Source organism: Rhyacophila brunnea, unplaced genomic scaffold (genome assembly GCF_057557595.1).
Source record: "Rhyacophila brunnea isolate RB1 unplaced genomic scaffold, BYU_Rbru_1.0 scaffold_10, whole genome shotgun sequence".
Classification (NCBI taxonomy): Eukaryota; Metazoa; Arthropoda; class Insecta; order Trichoptera; family Rhyacophilidae; genus Rhyacophila; species Rhyacophila brunnea.
In genome coordinates this window covers 34,528,833-34,548,474 of record NW_028232752.1, presented here as the reverse complement: position 1 = coordinate 34,548,474, position 19,642 = coordinate 34,528,833, and the positions used below count along the sequence as shown (strand labels likewise).

At 30.9% G+C, this 19,642-nt stretch overlaps 1 protein-coding gene across 1 annotated transcript in view; it reads right to left on the bottom strand.

Annotated features, from left to right (window-relative positions):
- Ance-3 (angiotensin-converting enzyme Ance-3) overlaps positions 1–19,642 on the bottom strand; it is a 244,654-nt gene that overhangs the window by 8,751 nt on the left and 216,261 nt on the right. The window contains exons 10-11 of the mRNA XM_085953539.1: positions 18,987–19,127; positions 4,749–4,937 (exon numbers count right to left, since the gene is read on the bottom strand). Of these exons, the coding sequence (XP_085809665.1) occupies positions 4,749–4,937; positions 18,987–19,127 (330 nt within the window). The remainder of the gene's footprint in view (positions 1–4,748; positions 4,938–18,986; positions 19,128–19,642) is intronic.

Here is a 19,642-nt window from a genome sequence, read left to right as displayed (position 1 = left end):
CTAAAAAAGTTAAAGCATGTAAGAATCACACCCCTCATCTTTTACTGACTTAAACGAATAAAATCTAATATTTATGGCGTCCTAGGTGTATTAAACTACTTGGTGAAAGTTGATGGTTGGAGAAAGAACAAGAACGCTCAACCAGATCGTAAAAGATGTGCGGTTCGTGCTCCACTTAGTTTAGCTCTATAATTATTATTTAAAAAAGCTATATTTTTCGAGGTGTTTCAAATTATATCATTAATTGTGTTGACTGTCCATAATTCATAGTGGAAATGCATTGTATGAATACTTTTAATAAATGACATTTTTTTGTACTGAATCCACTTTTCAACTTCTTATACAACACTTATCAAATCTAAATAAGGTGATTTTTGTCGAAAATAAGATTTTAAAATCAAAAAGTATATACTTACTTACCAAAAAAATTTGAAAAACATTTTTTATGATGATTTTTCGCCTTTGCTGATAAATCCATTTCAACGATTATGGACTCTTCGTGTTTTTCAAAATCAAAATTGTGTAAAATCCGATAATTGTGCATTATTTCCAGTTAAGTAAGATATTTTTATGGTGGCGCCAAGCCATCATGGACTCGCACCACATCGCTATAATATGCATGTTGTATCTTTACATTAGTCATTTAAATAGTATTTAATATTATAATCGTTCCAAATGTTGTTTTCCACTGAGCTACTGTTTACGTGATTACGCTCCATTTTTTTTATAAGAAACGTGCACAGAAAACCCTAGAAAATGTTAACATTTAAAAACTAAGTCGTGAATTGTAAATAAAGAGAGGTTTAACCTTAGTTACACCGTTATCGTAATAAATATAATACTTTAACTAATTTACAATATCATAAATTGTTAACATGTTGGATCAATTTATTCATAGTTAAATATTTAAAGTTTATATTACATTCGAAGTAAATGTACATAACTTAAAATAACCTTTAAAAATCGTTTGTGTCTTTCCTTTTGAGTATTATTTATATGTATGTTTTAAAAATACACAATATCGTAAAATGGTAAAATCTTAAAATAATCACAAAAACTACCTACTAATTTCAACGCAGTAAAACCACCATTCTACTTGGTTTAAATGTGGCTTACAAGTTTTTTTTTTAAATGTTATGTCCAGATAAATTAAAAATAAAATGTGAAGAAAGGTATTTTTTCACTTTTCAGTTAGTTTTTTAACCATGCAGTGGGTGGTATGGAGACTAAAAGATCAAAAGGGTTCCATAAAACTCTCTTGATAAACGAATTCATAAAGTTCGGTGGTTATACGTGGTACCGAAGAACTAGGGATCGAGAAGTAGACGAGACCAGTTAGTAAGGCCTTTATCCAGAAGTGTGGTATATACCAATTCTGTGAGGGTTAAGACTTTAGCGGCGCTGAATCGTCCGAGATGAAGAAAACTGCTGAAGAAGGTTGTAGTGCATTTTAAAACGATTATGATAACTGTCGCCTAATTTCAACACATGACCCACGGCTTCAAAAACGGACGCTCTCCTAATACTTGTATGCCAGACCAACTCAATTTATCGATCAACCCCAATCTATCCACCTTATCTAGATGTGTTACTACATACATTTAATCGCCTGTACATGAACTAGGCATCACCAATATTACTTACTTTATACATTTTTATAACTTTGAACCAACTAACCTGAAAACAACCTGAGAGATGCAGGTTCGATTCCTGCAGGGTGTCTTACTTTTTTCAAAAAGATTTTTTTCTATTGGTTATAATGTTTTTTTCAGAAGTTTTTTCAAAAAAATATGTATGTTTATTGTATATTGTCTTCTTCCTATTTTGATTAGAATTGTATGCAGGTGCATAGTATAAACATAAACGACCTATTATTTGCTGTATTCTATAAAATAAACTGATTTAGATTACAGCAAATAAATCTTAACATCGATCACGATTTTCGCGATGTTTTAATAGGCAACGTAGGCCTAACACACAAGTAAAGTCCATACAACCATTTAATTCACTTACAAAGTATTCCAAAGTTACTTAACCGATCGCCGTTATCGCGTTTTACTAGCAATAACATCTCCACGTATGCATGCAGTTGCAAACGGATTACATTAAGTGGATCAAAATCGCTAGTAAATCGTGATTAATTTTTGTGTAAAAACCATACCCAACTATATAATTTGCACGCGTAGCGTGTGGCTTGAAAATACCTCATACATTGTTAGTACAATCACTTTAGACTTGATCGAAATATACAATATGTAAAAAAAATATTGTTTTTAATCGGTTTTTAAGCATGGTAAAATAATAACTTCGTGATGTTTTGACACATACTACTTTTCTTCTTAGGTACTTCAAATATGTAATAGTAATACTTATTACATAATGTGATTCTATTTATTGTATTCAATTAATTCTAATAAGATTCAATAATGTTCGATTCTAATAATTTATTGAAATTACATTATTTTGAAAAACCAGAGAAACATACCCATTATAAAAAATATAGAAAAAAGTTGGACCGAATGGGATTCAAACTTTCATGTTAGTAATATCATTATCTTGGTTTAATTACAAATCTGGTTGTCTTCCATTGCCGGGATTTAATATCATATAGGTAACGCAGGTAGTTATTAAAATGTATAGTAGTATAGGAGTACAGACAGATCGGTGGTTTAAAAGATAAAAGCACTCACATCGCAGTGAAAGATGTAAAATCGAATCGCACTAGGTTCAACTTTTTTTAAATTAAAAAAATTATAATATATTTATAAAGTTTTCCAAATCTAATATTTTAATCAGAATATATTTTCTTTGCGGCAAGAGTTAACAAGCTACATACTAGTTTAAGGGGACACCCATATATGACGTCACGCTCTTGGAGGTGTCTGATTATGGCGTGATGATATTTAATGAAGGGGCTTAGAGAGGGTGAATAAAATCTGACATCATAAAACTAACAAAATCTAATTTGACAATAAAATATTTCATCGTAGCAGAAAACTCTAATCGATGTTTTTAGCAAATAGGCGAGAGATTAAAAAATAATCCACTATTGTGGTTAATACCCAAATAATATTCATTGTTGACTACAAAAATATTGCAGCGTGCAGCTTTTTTCGGGACAAGGAAGTATGGGACAAAATCTTTTCATTCTGACACGTTTATAGCGTCATGGAAGGTGGCCACGCACAAATCGCGGTTGCATATACATGACGGGTAGAGATGGGGTAACTCAAATCTGACTATTAAAAGCAGGGAGCATTGAAATCAGCATCTGAATTTAGGAAGAAGAAACCGTAAAATAAACATAAAATGTTCAATAATTTTCCAAATAAAAAGAGATAAATTTCGAAATGATTTCTTAAAGTCTTGTGGAAAAAAATCATTATATTCACGTTATTTTTAATATAACCTAAATAACTACGAAATTTAGTTTTGAATATAGGTACTTACATCATAATATAACAATGATTCTTAGGTAATTGTTTTATTAAATAAATAATTTATATAATTATTTCAATGAAATAATATTATTACTCTGACTGCTTTTGGTGGATGCCTATTAATTTAAATCACGATTTTAGATTGTTTATCAACCGTAAAAAACCTATATTTATTCAAACCAAACCATATTATTACCGAACTGTAATATAATTCAATTTAAAAAAAATTTATATTGATATATATATATTTTTTCCATCCGCTCATAATAAAATCATATGGGCCTCCACAGAGTAAGGGTTTGTATTAACATATTTTGTTTTTTACGAGAAATGGATTTCAGCCACTTGCTTAACCTATTAGGTCCACACCCTGACTCACACACAAATTGAAAAACAATATGTGTACCTGCCAGACCCAGGATTCGAACCTGAGACCCACAGCGTGATAGTCCAACACTTAAGCCGCGCGGCCACCGTGGGTGGCATCGATAATATAATATATCGTATATATAGGTACATTGCAATAGTCGAAATCACACCAATTGAATATTATTAACAATGGGTTACGTTACTTAGAATGTCGATAATTGAATTAAACAAAAGACAATTTATTGTCATTGGAGAGATATCATTGAGAAGGGAGTTATAGCAATAATAAAAAATGTCAAAAGTGTCATTTTTAATTATTTTTTAGACATGTCACAGACAAATCGAGGCGTGTTGCCCATTTTTCGATGTTTTTAACTTTGATTAACCCATTGTTTTATAATAACTACAGTTGAAATATCATGTATTATTGTATATGAAAAAGTAAAGGTAATAAAAGATGGATAATGTTTACATATCGGTGATATAATTTATTTTAGTTTCCTTACTGATAGCTAATAAAAAGAAATTTTGAAATTTTAATAATTAATTATAAATATTCAATTAATTTAAAAATTACACTACAATACCTGTTACGTAGATTTCAGCTAACCAAGTTACTCATAATACAGTAAAGTCATCAAAGATAATGACCACAGTATAACTACTCATACATAACTGTCAGTGTCATGGAAAAAGAGAGATAAGTCTAAATGCACTGCTTCATGACTGTCAAAACATGATTAAGTTTTCGACTATCTACTTACTTCGTGTGTGTATGTTTTCTAAAATTTACTAATTCAGCCGTTTCACTTGACCTTTTTCTACATGTATTACTTGTATATAATGCAGAGTTATTAATTTGGAAAATTCAAAGTGCTTTTTTCCCCATTTTTATTTCACACTGATATTGTATTCTTAAAAAAATAATATATGGGGTACCTGAATTTGCAATAGTCGCCATCGTATGTCCATCCCACGTATTCGCCAGTTCGAAGGTTCTCGTTTCTCAGCCACTCCTCTAATGGTCTGAAGTACTCTCTAAGAGCTTCCCCGTCGAGACGAGTATCACCTGTTGCATCAAACAGTACTTTGTTCCAAGGCACAGACGATCCGGGTCTCATAAGTTCACTGCAATGAAATACATTCTTGGAATTAATGTTATACACTATATAAAAGTATAATTTAATTTCATTTGATAATCAACAACGACGAAATTTAAATAAAAAAAAGCTGTCAAATAAACACGCTTTGTAAATTTAAATCAACCAAATACATAAATATTGCACATCGTTTACAAACGAAGAGCTTGTTATCATTTCACTAATAAATAAAGTAATATTTATGTTTCTTTCTTTTGACCATATCCGATCCTAATAAGATAATAATATGGGCCTCCACGGAGTAGATATTTGTATTAACAAATTTTTGTTATTACGAGAAATGGATGTTAGCCACTTGCTTAACCTATTAGGTCCATACTCTGACTCTAAACACAAATTGAAAAACAATGGGTATTTTCAAACTCAAGATTCGAACCTGAGACCCACGACATTATAAGACGACGCTTACGCCGCTCGATCATTGAATACTTGCAACATTTTTTATGCGCAGTGCTTGTATTGATTCAAATAAACCACTGATAAACCAATCTCTAAAGTTTATAATGAATTATGAATTTGTAATTATTTGATTTCAGTATATTGTGCAGTCTTCATAACTTTAATAGTTAAGGAATTTTTAAAAGTTCTTACGACCGCCATAAGTGAGGTCGTCATCTTTTTTATTGTTTTCCAAACTGTCAGTTATGTGTTCATAATAATTAGTTAGTTTCATAATATAACGTTGACATCTTTGTATTACTTTTCAATTATATAGTATAATAACGCGACATGTCGCTTTGTACCCCAGATTACCACACTCCTTCATAATATCGCAATTTATATGATTATCGTAGGAATTTGCAGTATTATGACATTTCCGAATTAATGGCGCATTGCAGAACGTTCTACACGACATGTTGAGCTCATGATTGTTGGCGAGTTAGTTGCCCACAGTGTGTTTAGTGCAACCGGAAGAAATCGCCGGCCATGAAGGGACTTGAAGGGGAACGCCTCGTTGCTTTACATGGAATAACTCTTTCAATACTATTTTACTATCCATATTTATTTATCAAGTTTGATTTTACGTAATGATGGTCTAAAACAGTGGTTTTCAAGCTGGGGACCGAGAAGCGGTTTCGGTAGGAATTTATATTGAGGTAGTATTTTATATTGAGGAGGTATTTATATTTTTATAATTATAGCATGTAACATTTCTAAGGTTTTGGATTTGGATTTATCCCAGGTAGGGAATGAATCTCGAAATAGATGATTATACGTAAAAATTACATGAGAGTTGCACTGGCCAAAACAGAGCCAAACATAGAAGAACTGGTTCAGGTAAAGAAGATGCATCCATCCCATTAAAATTCTTATTTAAATTGAATGACTAAATAACATGTAATATTTTATGAATACATAATTGTTTGTAAAAAAATATTTTATTCACAACAACCTATAAGAAGTGCCGCACCGTAGGTATGTGGCAACCTTGTCCAAAGCATTTAAGCGCCATTTTTTTTTTAATAATATAGATTTTCTTTTTTTATTAAAGGGGTCCGCGAGTCATCGAACAATTTTTAAAGGGACCGCCACGTAGGAAATTTAAAAAACGTTTGAGAACTGCTGATCTAAAATGATTCAATCACTCTTGACTCAATACCTGGATAATTATATGAGACATCTGGTCACCACACAGATGAATAAATACATATTTATTTATTTAAGAATACAAAACATTGTTGACATAACAAATCTAAATTCAAGACGTACACAACATGAGATTTACATTATAAGTCAAACATTACCCTCACAAGAGAGAAGAGAATATAGAAAAATAAATATATATATAATAACAAAAATAATAACAAAAAAAAAAATCGAAACATACTTAAGTACAATTTTATACAGAAAAATACAGTTTCAAAAACAAAATGCAAAGTACATCACTGAAAATGTCTATGTTTTTAGGGAGCGCATTTACTAGTATTGCACCCCTAGCTAATGGTGCCTGATAGGCTTGACACGAGGAAACGGTTCCAATCCAGAATAAATCATGGCTGCGACCACGTAGGTAATTGACAGGCGCATGAAAATTCAAATTCATTAGGACACCAGGATTGGAAATCATCCCTCGCGATAACAGGCAAAAGTGTTTCAACAGCAAAAGAGACCGACGAGATTCAAGAGAGTGAAAAGTAAGCATGCCTTGTAGAAAGGCAGTCGGAAAATAATCATCTGACGAATTATCGAAAGGAAAATAGTTAAATGTTTTAAAATAAAGACATCGAAGAAATTTCTTCTTGACGCGTTCTAAAATAAGCTTATAGGAAACCTCATAAGGACACCAGATAATTGACCCATATTCAAGAATGCTACGCACTAATGAGACGTAGAGTGTACGTAATACATTAGGATTCTTGAATGGTTTGGATTGTCGCATGATGAATCCTAGAAGCTTACTCGCACGTAGAGCCGTGGAAGTTATATGCGAGTGAAAGGATAATGAAGAATCAAAAATTATCCCAAGATCTTTCGCCTCAGATTGACGTTTTAAAGAATTTTTTGACATAATATAATTATATTTAATCGGGGTTCTTGACCTAGAAAAAGTAATACAAAAGCATTTGTCAGTATTAAATTCTAATTTATTCTTTTTTGACCAACTTTCAATTGAACAGTTTCGTTACGACTTGTAGGATACGTGAATTTTTACACGCATTGATCTGTAGTCCGTTATCCACTTTATTTACCCGGTGTCGAATCGGCGACATCAAATTGTCATATTCTCTTACAGTAAAGGATTAAGATTGATGCATTTTTATGGGGAACAATTTATTTTTTGTTGACATAAGATACTGTCTGATTTATTTAACCATAACATCTATTCCATGACCACGAAATTAAAAACGTAAGTGTCTATACATCGTAATATAAAGTCTTATAATATATCCTATGAATCTTTTAAGAGACGTCTTCGTAAGGTAGTCAAGATCTATAAAGGATTGAAGAGCTAATGTGCTACTATTTTCTTTATATTTATAGTTTATAACATAATGATTTAATTATACAACTGATATATTTGAGTAAGTTTCGAAATTGTATAGTGATGTAAAGACAAAACGAATTAATGTATATTTCTATGGCTATAGTAAAAAAAAAAAATTAAATGACACTAGTATAATAATACTATTATCTATATTTTGTACTTGAATAGTTAAAATTCCGTGGAATTTGTTTGCAATCAGACCATTGGATGTTGTTACGAGAGCGCCTGGCATTAAAACTGCGAGAATCGTGACAATTTGTTTTAACGTAATAACAGTTTAACTTGAGTTAGCTTGAGTCATTTAGATTTATATCCATTTCCTTCCGACCTATTTTTAGAGGGACAGTAATAGAGAATTTCGCTTTCCATTCCTCGGGCAAAATGCGTTAAGTGAGATAATCCATTATACGACTGTTGCATAGGCGGTGGGGAAGTGAAAATAGGTGACAATACATATACCATAGAAATATTACGAGATCAAAAGACAATAATAATTATTTTTCTAACATAAACAATACATATTGTGTCGCTATAATATAGACGTAGTGGTTTATGGCTAGTCATTTAGAATTCAAATCCTGCCGGATACATAGTACACATTTTTCATCATCAATACTTATATTATGTGCATCAATATTGTCAACAGTAATATAATTTTGGTCCGCGTACGATATACGATATTAAACAGGTAAGTATAGCATGACGAAAAATGATAGGCAGTGAAATACTGAAAGTTTCTTCTTCTTCTTCATTGGAACTTCGGAGTCGCCTCAAACAGACTCCTCTATTGTGCCCGGTCTCTCACGTCCCTTCTTCAGTCAATCACTTCTAGATCTCTCTGTTACTATTAGACTATTAAACGTGAGATAATTAGTGAATGCATAAGATCCTATCGCAGGCATAGTTGATACATTATGTATTTTCACAAGATTATTGAGTATAAAAATTATATATATATATATAATTATCAGTATAATTTTATGAAATATTATTACGCTGTGCTACTAACCTATGACCAGTAGTAATACTGGTCTAAGAATGGTGCTCTCTATTATATTATGTATAGTATATGTCATATTGTTAATGATTTTTAAATTTAATTTAATAACCACCTGTATAATAAAATAACATATCATTATTCTTTCAACTGGAATTAAAGTTTTTTTTCTTTATTGCAGCGATTCTCATTTGGTGGGTCGCGACACAGAGGTGGATCATAGAGAGGGTTAGTATACCTGATCGGGGCGGATACAAAATATAAATTATCCTGTCAAAATTAAAACTTTCCTCGATTGTGTCTGCTCTTGTGCTTTTCAAATCCGAATCAATCTGGATAACTCTTCTGACATCATTCGTCCACTTAGTCGTGGGTCTTAAATACTTCCAAATATTTCCAAAAAGACGTAACAATAACACTCTCATCCATAATATGGTGAAATAAGACCTCAATCATCTCGACAATCTTTATTAGGTTGTTAGGTAATATTTGGTAGCCATTGTTTACAAGAACTTCTTTATAGATAATATTAGTATATTACAATTATCTCTAAATATAGATAAATAAGTGAAGGCAGACATTATCATCGTCTTGAGTGAAGAACTGCAAAGACCAAAATGTTTAATAATACACTTAATTATTGAGATAGCGACGATTATACGATTACATGTGACATGTAATTAATGTACATTGGTACCATATTTATGCGTGAAACAGGATTAAAATATGTAACTGCAAGTATAAAATTATTAATATTTTATTCCTGTAAATTAATTATATCATATGGAATGGTGTATATCCATCAGTGGCGAAGGGTGACTTTTGGAAAGAGGTAAGCTGTGGAGATCAGAGAAAAAGAGCACACTTGTCAGGTAAATTACGGGAAATAAGAAGATAATACTTACGATATTACTACTGATGAATAGGTGCACACTAATGACAACGACACACTGGTCATAGGTTTCACCGCTGAATTTGTCAAATTATTTAAATCACTTATGGCAGTAGAATTCCACGCATACTTTCTTTACCAAACAATACGCATCGCCAACAAAAAAGTTTGTTTAATGTATAACTGCCAGTTAAAAACAAATATTTATCATTTATAAATTGTTGTGAAAATGTCTAATTTAAATTTTTTTTGCTGTATTTAAATCTAAATGAACCCTTGGAAGGTCAAGCTTTGATAATTTTTAAATGCAATCGTTCGCACATTTTCTACCGGGACACTACACAATTTAATAAATACTTATATATTTAAAGCACTGCCGAATGATTTCGGTACAATATGAGATAATTTATCCACATTCACAGTAACACAATGAATTTTGTATTATAAAATAAACCTTTACCACCGCTTTGACATGTCAAAATGACATAAACTGTGAATAGCATGTTATGTTTGTCTATGACTGAAGTAACCTAAATAATAATCGCGAATTAATACAATATTTATTTTTAATAACAATTTATAAATTATATGTGATCGAACACAATAGTTATTATTTTTTTTAATCATCATTATTTATTATTTGCTTTTAAAGATAAGCAAAGACAATAAACAATTCAACATTTCGAATAAGCTTGTCTGTTAACGCTTCTGAGTCTCGAACAAAAACCCAGACATGCATGAAGTTGGCAACTGAATTTCGGTAGAAAATTCGGCTTGGATTATCGTTGAAATAATTCTAAAAATAGCACTCACGTTGGACGTTCCGTCATTTATTTTTGATTCGAAACATGACTAAATTAAAAGCTCTACTTATAAATAACGACGATAGATGGCAATCAATATTTTTATTATAACCTACAATGTCCTACAATATAGATATTTATTTATATAAATTAAATACTTGAAAATAGAAGGTAAGCTTTAAATAATCGCTTAGTATGGAGCCTTCGCCACTGATATCCATATAGCTAAACACCTTAAGCACGGACCTGCGCAGAAGCACACTTACTTTCGTACGCATATAGTAGGTGTGTACACACTGCGTATGTGTGAGAAAAGTCTATGTTACACGATACAATAGTATATTTACAGTTTTACAATGAATACCCTATCTCAATCGGGGTATTACAAAAAACCTTTACAAAGAAAAACACGAGAAATTATTGTTTTTAATGTGATCGACTATTTAAAAGTGATGAAAAACAGTACAATATGAAATATAAAATCGATAGAAATGACGTAACATAAAATTTTTATCGGTTATTCCTTAATTAAGTAGACTCCTAATAAATGAAAAAAATGCTGTGAGCACGATATAAAAATCAAAGATTCTTATAAGGCAAGTGATTTAGGAATACTCACACATATGGAACACTAACTGTCTGATAAAAGCGATGATTATTATTTTCAGAACAGAACAGTAAATCAGATGAGATGTCATAGTAAAATGAGTATTTGTAAGTAATTTAATAATTAATATTAAAAGTAATTTTAACAATTTACTACTTGTAATATGGGCTGCTGTTTTAGTAACTGACCGAAAACTTGCAAACCCACCCGAATATTAAAAACGTCATACTTATGTTGTCTTATTATAGTAAAGTATTTAATTTTAATATTTTGATCTGACGTCCTCCTTCAAATAGGTACTAAACACATTAACAAATCCCAATATTTTTCATGGAATAGTAAAAATAGATAATTTAAGAACAGTTATTTAAAATCTACAGTCGCATAATATTTAACTTTGAAGTCGATTTACTCAGTTGTAGTTGTATTAATTATACACGAATAATTATAATAAAATATACTGGGTTTTGGCTAAGTTTAAGAAACACTATTGTATAGCATCTTTACAAGTAGTAAGCATCTACTTGAGTAATTTGTAATGGTTTAATAACTCTTTAATATATCTAATTCCAATCTATTTGTCTATCTTGCTCACGGAGTAATCAACTGTTTCGAATCACGGAGTTTTACTGAGTCATTAGCTGTTATATGAATGAAGGTGTAATCTAAAGCTACGTGCAAGCAATAATATATCATTTAATACTCCGTGCCTACTGCCTACCAACTATACTGCCGCCCTGTTACGGAAGTTATCTAAACGACGAAGTTTGGCCTATTGCCAGGGCAACATGAACGCACTACAAACAGTGATGTTCGAATTCAACTTGGCTTATCGATGTTCTTATCATATTTATTATTCTGTAATAATTATTCTGCGTGTGAAAAGAAACGAGAAATAAGTCTAAAATCACGACCTATCAAGAGAACCAAAATAGCGTTATAGACAATTTTGTATAATTCAAATTTATTTAATTAAAATTTAATTCAATTCAAATTTATATATTTTTTTACATACCGTGAACATTACAAATTATAAATCTAAGACGATCACAACATGACATTTAAAAACAAAGCAACGTTGTAAAGAAGCTATAAATATATGCGGTATCACAAAAGCAGTGTGAAAAGTAAAGTAAAAGGTGCAAAAATTATAAAAAAATATAAATTATAAAGCGTGGAAGCACACCGAATGAGCTAAGCGGACCCTATTTTAAGAATTTATAAAACAACGCCCACCTATGCTCATCCTCATTCCTCACGTAGGTGGAATATATCAACCTCCGCAACATTTTGGTTGAACAGTTATTGCCCTCTTAATTGGCATCACCAATAGCAGGTTAGTTCTGCTACTCGGGAGAACAAACAACTGATGCTCCCGATTTCTAAGATGGTTATCAGGGAAACACAAGTCAATGCTACCAAGAATGGCAGAGTTCTCATTTACATCACGTATAAGTCGAAAAAAATACGTGCCTGACTATTGATATATTATAGCATTTAAACTAGAACACAGAGAAAGCCACGGATAATATCCATATAACCTCAAATAAAGGAGTCTCAAAAATTTATTTTAAAAATAATACATAATAATATGTATTGTGGGATATTGAATAATTATTAAGAGACGTCAATTTGACTTGTTGTATTTCTTTTTTATATTTTAAGGCTGTATACCCATGATGATCATACGTCGCAGCAACTTCTCACTTCACATGTACACCTCGCAGCGCACACTCTACTGTATGGCTCCTACAATCGCTACAACAGCGGGAAGGTTTACACGCCTCTCCACCTTTCCGCCGTAGTGGTTGAAGTAGTGTAGTAGTATTGTAGAGTGTAGTAGTGAGGAGCCATACGGTAGAGTGTGCGTTGCGCTGTGTACAGACGGGGAAAAGTTGATGCGATGTCTGGTCATCATGGGCGTACAGCCTAAAAATCATCTACCTAGAGGGCGGAGTATTGAACTGACAATGCCTTGAACATTTGTGATCTACTACGACTAACACAAAATAGGGAGGTACTTCAATTTGGTCACCAAAAGCCAAATTTCGAAAAAAAATAACTGTTAAATCTTCTTATTAGTCCAGTGTATCCGGGAATGACAGGCATTTATAGCTGCAATAGACCCAGTGATAAAGATTTCAGGCACTCAACTCTCCGATATATTATATGTACCTATACATACTTCCAATGAAATCCATCTCCTCTGTGCGAGTACCGATAAATCCAAGCCAGTGACCATAATATTAAGACCTGGTTCTATTTTCCTACGCGTCGTTATGGGTTGAGGCTCCGCTGATGCCTTTCTCTTGATATATATTTCATGAAAATGTAATTTCGTATTGGTTACCATCATTTTATCGGTAAGGATAAAAAATGAAGCGTCTAATAACAAAAACCGATAAGTCCACATTTCAATATTGATGGAAAATTGTGTTTCTGTGTGTCAAGTATAACTGGTTGGTATTAACATTAGTTTATTTTTTCTATCTAATTTTATTCTTAAGCTAAAACGAAATGCATATTTCTATTGGGCGATTCATCCCTTTTCTGTAATAAATCCATGAAAAATAAGCCTGTACATATCAACATATATTTATATCACTTTATATAATCTGTTACAGAAAAGTTGTGATAGAAATGTTTTAAAACATTTTTTTTATGATTTTGCTATATTTTATAAGTAATACATACCTATTATTAAAAATTGTACATATAATATAGACGTATTTTGAACACATTTGGAACTTATCAGTTTTTGTTATAAGATGCCTCAAATGTCCATGCTGCCATCTACCCCTTTGCGGAAGAGTGAAACAGATGAATGAGTGATTCAATATAGTTATTTCATGATAGCAATGCGATGAATTAAAAGAAGGTCAAACTTGACCAGCCTTTGTGATATAAATGATAGGTACAATGTATGCAAGCAATGCATTATTATTTCTAGTTATGTAAGACATATTATACGATATTGTAATAGCAAACGGTTCCGTAATGGCTGTTTGAGTACAATCAATATTATTTACTTTTAAAGTACGTAGGTACGTATTTTAACTCTTTCTGTAGGAATATAGTCAAGTTTTGATAAGTAGCAGGAGAGTTAGATATTTAGAATAGATTTGAGTTTAAAAAAATACGTGATTGAAATTAATTAAAATTAACAGTAAATTGGTTTTTTATTCTTCGAGAAAGTGGTTGCTTATTCAGTTATAAAAGCAGGAACCGAGAATCAATAGTATATATTAGTATTATTATCGTGATTTCCTGTTAAAACCTCTGATGTGACATATTTGTTAAAATAGTTAGATTCTAGTCTCAATTCTCTATATACCACCAAATAAAAATATTATTATTATGTATAGAAACTTCATATGTACATAGTCATTGGGTTTATTATAAATACTTGATATTGACGATCACTTTACCACCTGTTATTAGATACATAAATGTCTGTCTGTGAGAGCTAAACTACAGTCAATTTTGACAACTTTAGATGAGAGAAAAATTTGTGTAATTTTTTAGTAATAAGATTTAAGGAAAGTAAATATTTTTAGCTAATGTAAATTCTTTGTTTTATGTTCATTTTGGTATTAAAATATTGTATTAGTTTTTATTTTTTTAATACTAACTTACACAGTAACGCATTTTTACGAAATTTTTACTTGTCGTAGTTTTCCTATAGCGTACAGTTCTATAGTTTTAACAGTATAGCGACATTTTATTTTTATACCAAAACTTACTTTTGAAATAAGGTAATTATAACACTATCTCTATGAAAGGATCCCACCAAAATTTCTTGGATAGTAATAATATGTTTATATAAAAAATACATTTAGTTGTCTCCTCAACCAGGATTGCTTCACTTTACAGTTAATTCGAATTTAGCTTACAATATGATAAAAAAATTTCTGGATCAGGTAAATATTGCTAGCTAAAATTTTGATCGACGTATTGTCCTTGATTGATTAGATACCCGGATTTAAGAATATTGACGGTTAATTAAGGTTGTATTGAGTATATATTTTAATTACAGAAGAAATATAATTAAATCTATAAGGTTCATTAGTGTTATCAATTTAAAATAATATATTTTATTTAGTAGTATTATATTTGAATAAAATTATTATAATTTATAATATCGAACACAAAGGTGGCAGGAAGATAAAATTGAGCAAGTAGTCCTAATCTCTGCATTTACCTCTCCTACTACTTATAACTTCTCGTCAATTCAACCACGGATCTTCTTATCGAAAGCATGTATCAGAGCAATTATAAAATTATTAGAATCGTCAGTGACCATTTGTGTCGTCCGCGTAGTCTTATTTATTAGAGCTGCCGCGTCATAGTATTAAAGCAAACATTGGATGCCTCAGATGGTTGCTCCAATTCATGATTGCCAGGGGTTTTACACTGACATAGGACTTATATGTCGTATAATGCCGAGAGGAGAGAGGGTAACTTATGGAAAAGGCTGTTCGATAGCAAAATCATCTTGGCCACGATACTCAGTCATGGCGAAGAAGAGAAATAAGTAACACTCCATTCACTTCAATAATCAGTATTTTTTTCGTTTCTCGGGGGTGTCTGGACCCTCGCCCCCCCCCCCCTCTGTGTGTGCGCGCCTAGTGAAAATGCACCTTATAAAAATAAGAAAACTTTTAATATTCATCTCATACTCAATTTTTCACTTCAGTCATGCCTCACAAACATTAACTTATTCCCTCCCTCTCCTCTGTTACACTATTATGGGTGTTGATAAAACATCCATAATATTTTAACTTACCGATCTTTTTAATTACCTACCTGCCCATTCAAGGTAAGGTATTCTCTTTGTGGTACGAGTTATGTGTGTTAATGATTGATTCAGTAAATTTGATTGATTTAAAGTACAAATATATATTTTTGTGGTACTGAAAGTAATGAATATTGTGCTCGGTCATTTTATATAAATATAACCTTCACCTTTTGCGGTAAAATAACCATTTTGTACGAAAGTGAAAGTCTCGGTTAGTATTATTGAGTCATACAAAAAAAGTTTTATACATTTTCACTGAATTATTTTCATAAGGCAAAGTAAAAGATAAAAAAGTTCTTGTTGAGATAAAACCAAATTATTTTGACGGTCATGGTTTCGATGAAATAATCAGGCAGTGCCGTGTAGAAATATCTAATAAGTAAATATGTAAGTAAAATTAACAGAACTGCCATTGGTGGTCAGTTATCTATATATTCCGCTTATATGAAAGTGGATTTAGATATACGTTATTTAAAGATTTTTTAATAACGCAACTTAATTCACCCCGGTAGATTTTTTACTGCTTCTACTGTTTGTACTCTTACTTTGTTATATTTATATTATTATATTTCGTACAACGCTGTATTATTTATCGTGTAATATGTTATTTTTTTGATTGATTAACATCTCAATACCGTGTTATGACCGAATGGAACTTATAGTTTATAATGTTTACATTATTAAAAAATAAATATACCGAAATTAAACTGCATGTATCTGTAATAAAGTTCTTGATGTATAAATTCCACACCACCCGTATTGCAATACTAAAGTTGTAGGTTCATGTCTCATTCGGTAAAAATATTTTTTGCTAATATATTCAACATTATATTTGGTAATAGTGGAAAGATATAACGCTAAATAAAATAAAGGAAAACATATTGTACTTATTGCTTATAATTCAATTAAATAATGATCGGTACCGATGTTGTCTAGTTAAATTGTGCGGTAAATATTATTTATAATAAAAATCACATTAAAATTACCTCCCCAGGTTTAATAAATATTTACCATAAAAAGTAGATATGTTAACAAACTTTTTTACAAAAATACCTGTTCGTCATTCACTTATCACTTTAGGATCATATTTTGAATTCAAATAATACACTATTTTTTTTATTCGCCAATATTAGCAAAACTTTTAAAGTCAATTAAAGCAATTGTTTGACTACGAGTTAATTTCGTCGTAATTGGGTAGAACGCAGGTGGCTCAATTGGTAAATGACATTAGCTCGAATCTTACGTATTTTCTTGCAAATACAAACTTGATTGGAAGAATAAACGTTTGGATATGACTCAACAAACCCCATTTATAAATGTTGTAAATACTAATTCGTGACCGACAAAATAGGTTTCACCTTTTATTGTCATTCATTTAATGAGTTAATAGCTTTTATTTTTTTATCAGTAAAGTTGAGTGACTGATTTAATTATTTTTTTATTTTTTATTGTGAAATGTACGCTGCGCCACTGGTGCAAAGCCCCGACACGGTCTGAGGACGATCAAAATATCCGCGTTTTGACTTCGGTGTATTTATTTCAAGTGCAATTTTACGCTCGTTTCTCAACACTTCATTTTTTCTATTAGATTGTATTGCCATTGCTCCAGTTGTATTGTCAGAGAATGCGGATTTGTCTGAACATAATAAGGTTAATCATATTATAATAAAATTTATGCTTTAATGATTTTAATGTACATTACATAATAGATAATTATATTATTAGCACGTTGTTTTATTTATTTTGACAAGATTATTACATTGAAATAATAATTTATTACACACATTTTTACTTACATATCATTATTATATACTTAATAGATTGTTTACCAAGACACACGTTTTCAAAATTCACAAATATCTGTACTTAATACATAATTTGAAAACAAAATCTTGTGAATTATTCATTTGAATAAAAGAAGTGGTTTATTCAAAATCTGTAGGTACTTATAATTATAAATATGACAAAACAATATATTAAGTATATATTTGTCTTGATTTATCTATCTGTCTATCTGTAACGCACAAGAGAAAACATGTGTAAATTATGTAGGAGAGAGTGCGATAAGGAGAAGACGTATTAAAAACGGTATAAGATGAAAGAAAACATACACATAAATGCTTCTGAAAATTCTAAATTTGACAAATAAACAGACACCCAAATAAAGGATTCGGGTTGTGAAAGAAAACACATGATATGATATAAACATAATAGTTTGAAAATCTCAAGTTAAGGTTCAAGAATAGAAGATTGACAGGTACTTACAGAGACGTACTAGCGTATCGAGTACTTGTATAGAATCATGATAATTAATTTGTGACAGATTGACGAAAATGTACATTGAAGTATTGTGTAGCATTGGAAACATGATTGTCAAAATGATGAATCTCTGCAAATATCAATTTTTATGAGAGCATGCTCTATTCAAATTGAATAGATATCAGGAGTGGATTAATCGAATTGAAGTGTTAAAAAATCGAAACATTATGGATGAAGTAGAATCATTCATGGGTGCCTGCGTAGTTTATATATAAATAAATAAAATCACCATGTCAATTACCATATCAACGATTTGAGTAAGTTGACCAATTCATCATAATATCTGGCATCATATATTATTACTTTTCAAATCGATATTAGCCAATAAATTCGTAGAAGAATTACACTCGCAAACAAATCTCACTACAGTTTACGGAGACTTCAGACCAAGACTATACTCAAGTAAGACAAAGCTCTGAAAATCCTTCATTAGATCCATACTAATAAATTTAATATATATAATATGAAAACTGAGCATTATCAAAGGTGCGAAAAAGCTGGATATCTTTAAGAAGAGAATGGTCATAAGGAGCGGATAAATATGAAAATACAATGTATCAAATTGTGCTCAATGGTACCCACTTAAATAAAATAGTGTTGATAATAAACGTTTACCTCAAAACCCTTCCGGCCTGTGGACTTCTGTAGATGTCACATTTATGAAGAAGTTTATCTGGATCTCCTTCCACGTACTGACCTGCAGCCCGACAAAGTGCTCGGTGGATTTGGAACTGCAAAATGGTGCTGACGAAATATCTGAAAAGAAAAGAAATATTATTATAGATTTTAAAGTTTATTTAAATTTTCATGCTGGGATAGTAATGTATAATAAACAATACAATCATAAAATTATATATATCTAGTTTGTCGTTTTTGAAGTCCTTGTTGCAAAAGGAAATTGAACATATCTTTTATATTATAGTAATCAACTGTCAGTATATATGATTTTAAATATATTAATTTATGTCTCGGAATACATTTTCTTTACACCTAAATTATCATCTTTCGAATCTTGACTAGGAAGTTAATAAATATTTATCCATAAGAAACCACTGGACTAAGATATTTTGGATAGGTGGGAATAATAATTCACCGATAAATACCATCGCTGACACAGTAATGTTATATATTATTCAAGAAGAAGAAGAAGAAAATGGTTTTCCATAAATAATAATATATTGAAAAATATAAAACATATAGATAGAGCAAGTAAAAAATCGGAAAAGAAGTTGGGATGCTCTTATCCAACAGTTTATTTCAGTAGATTACAG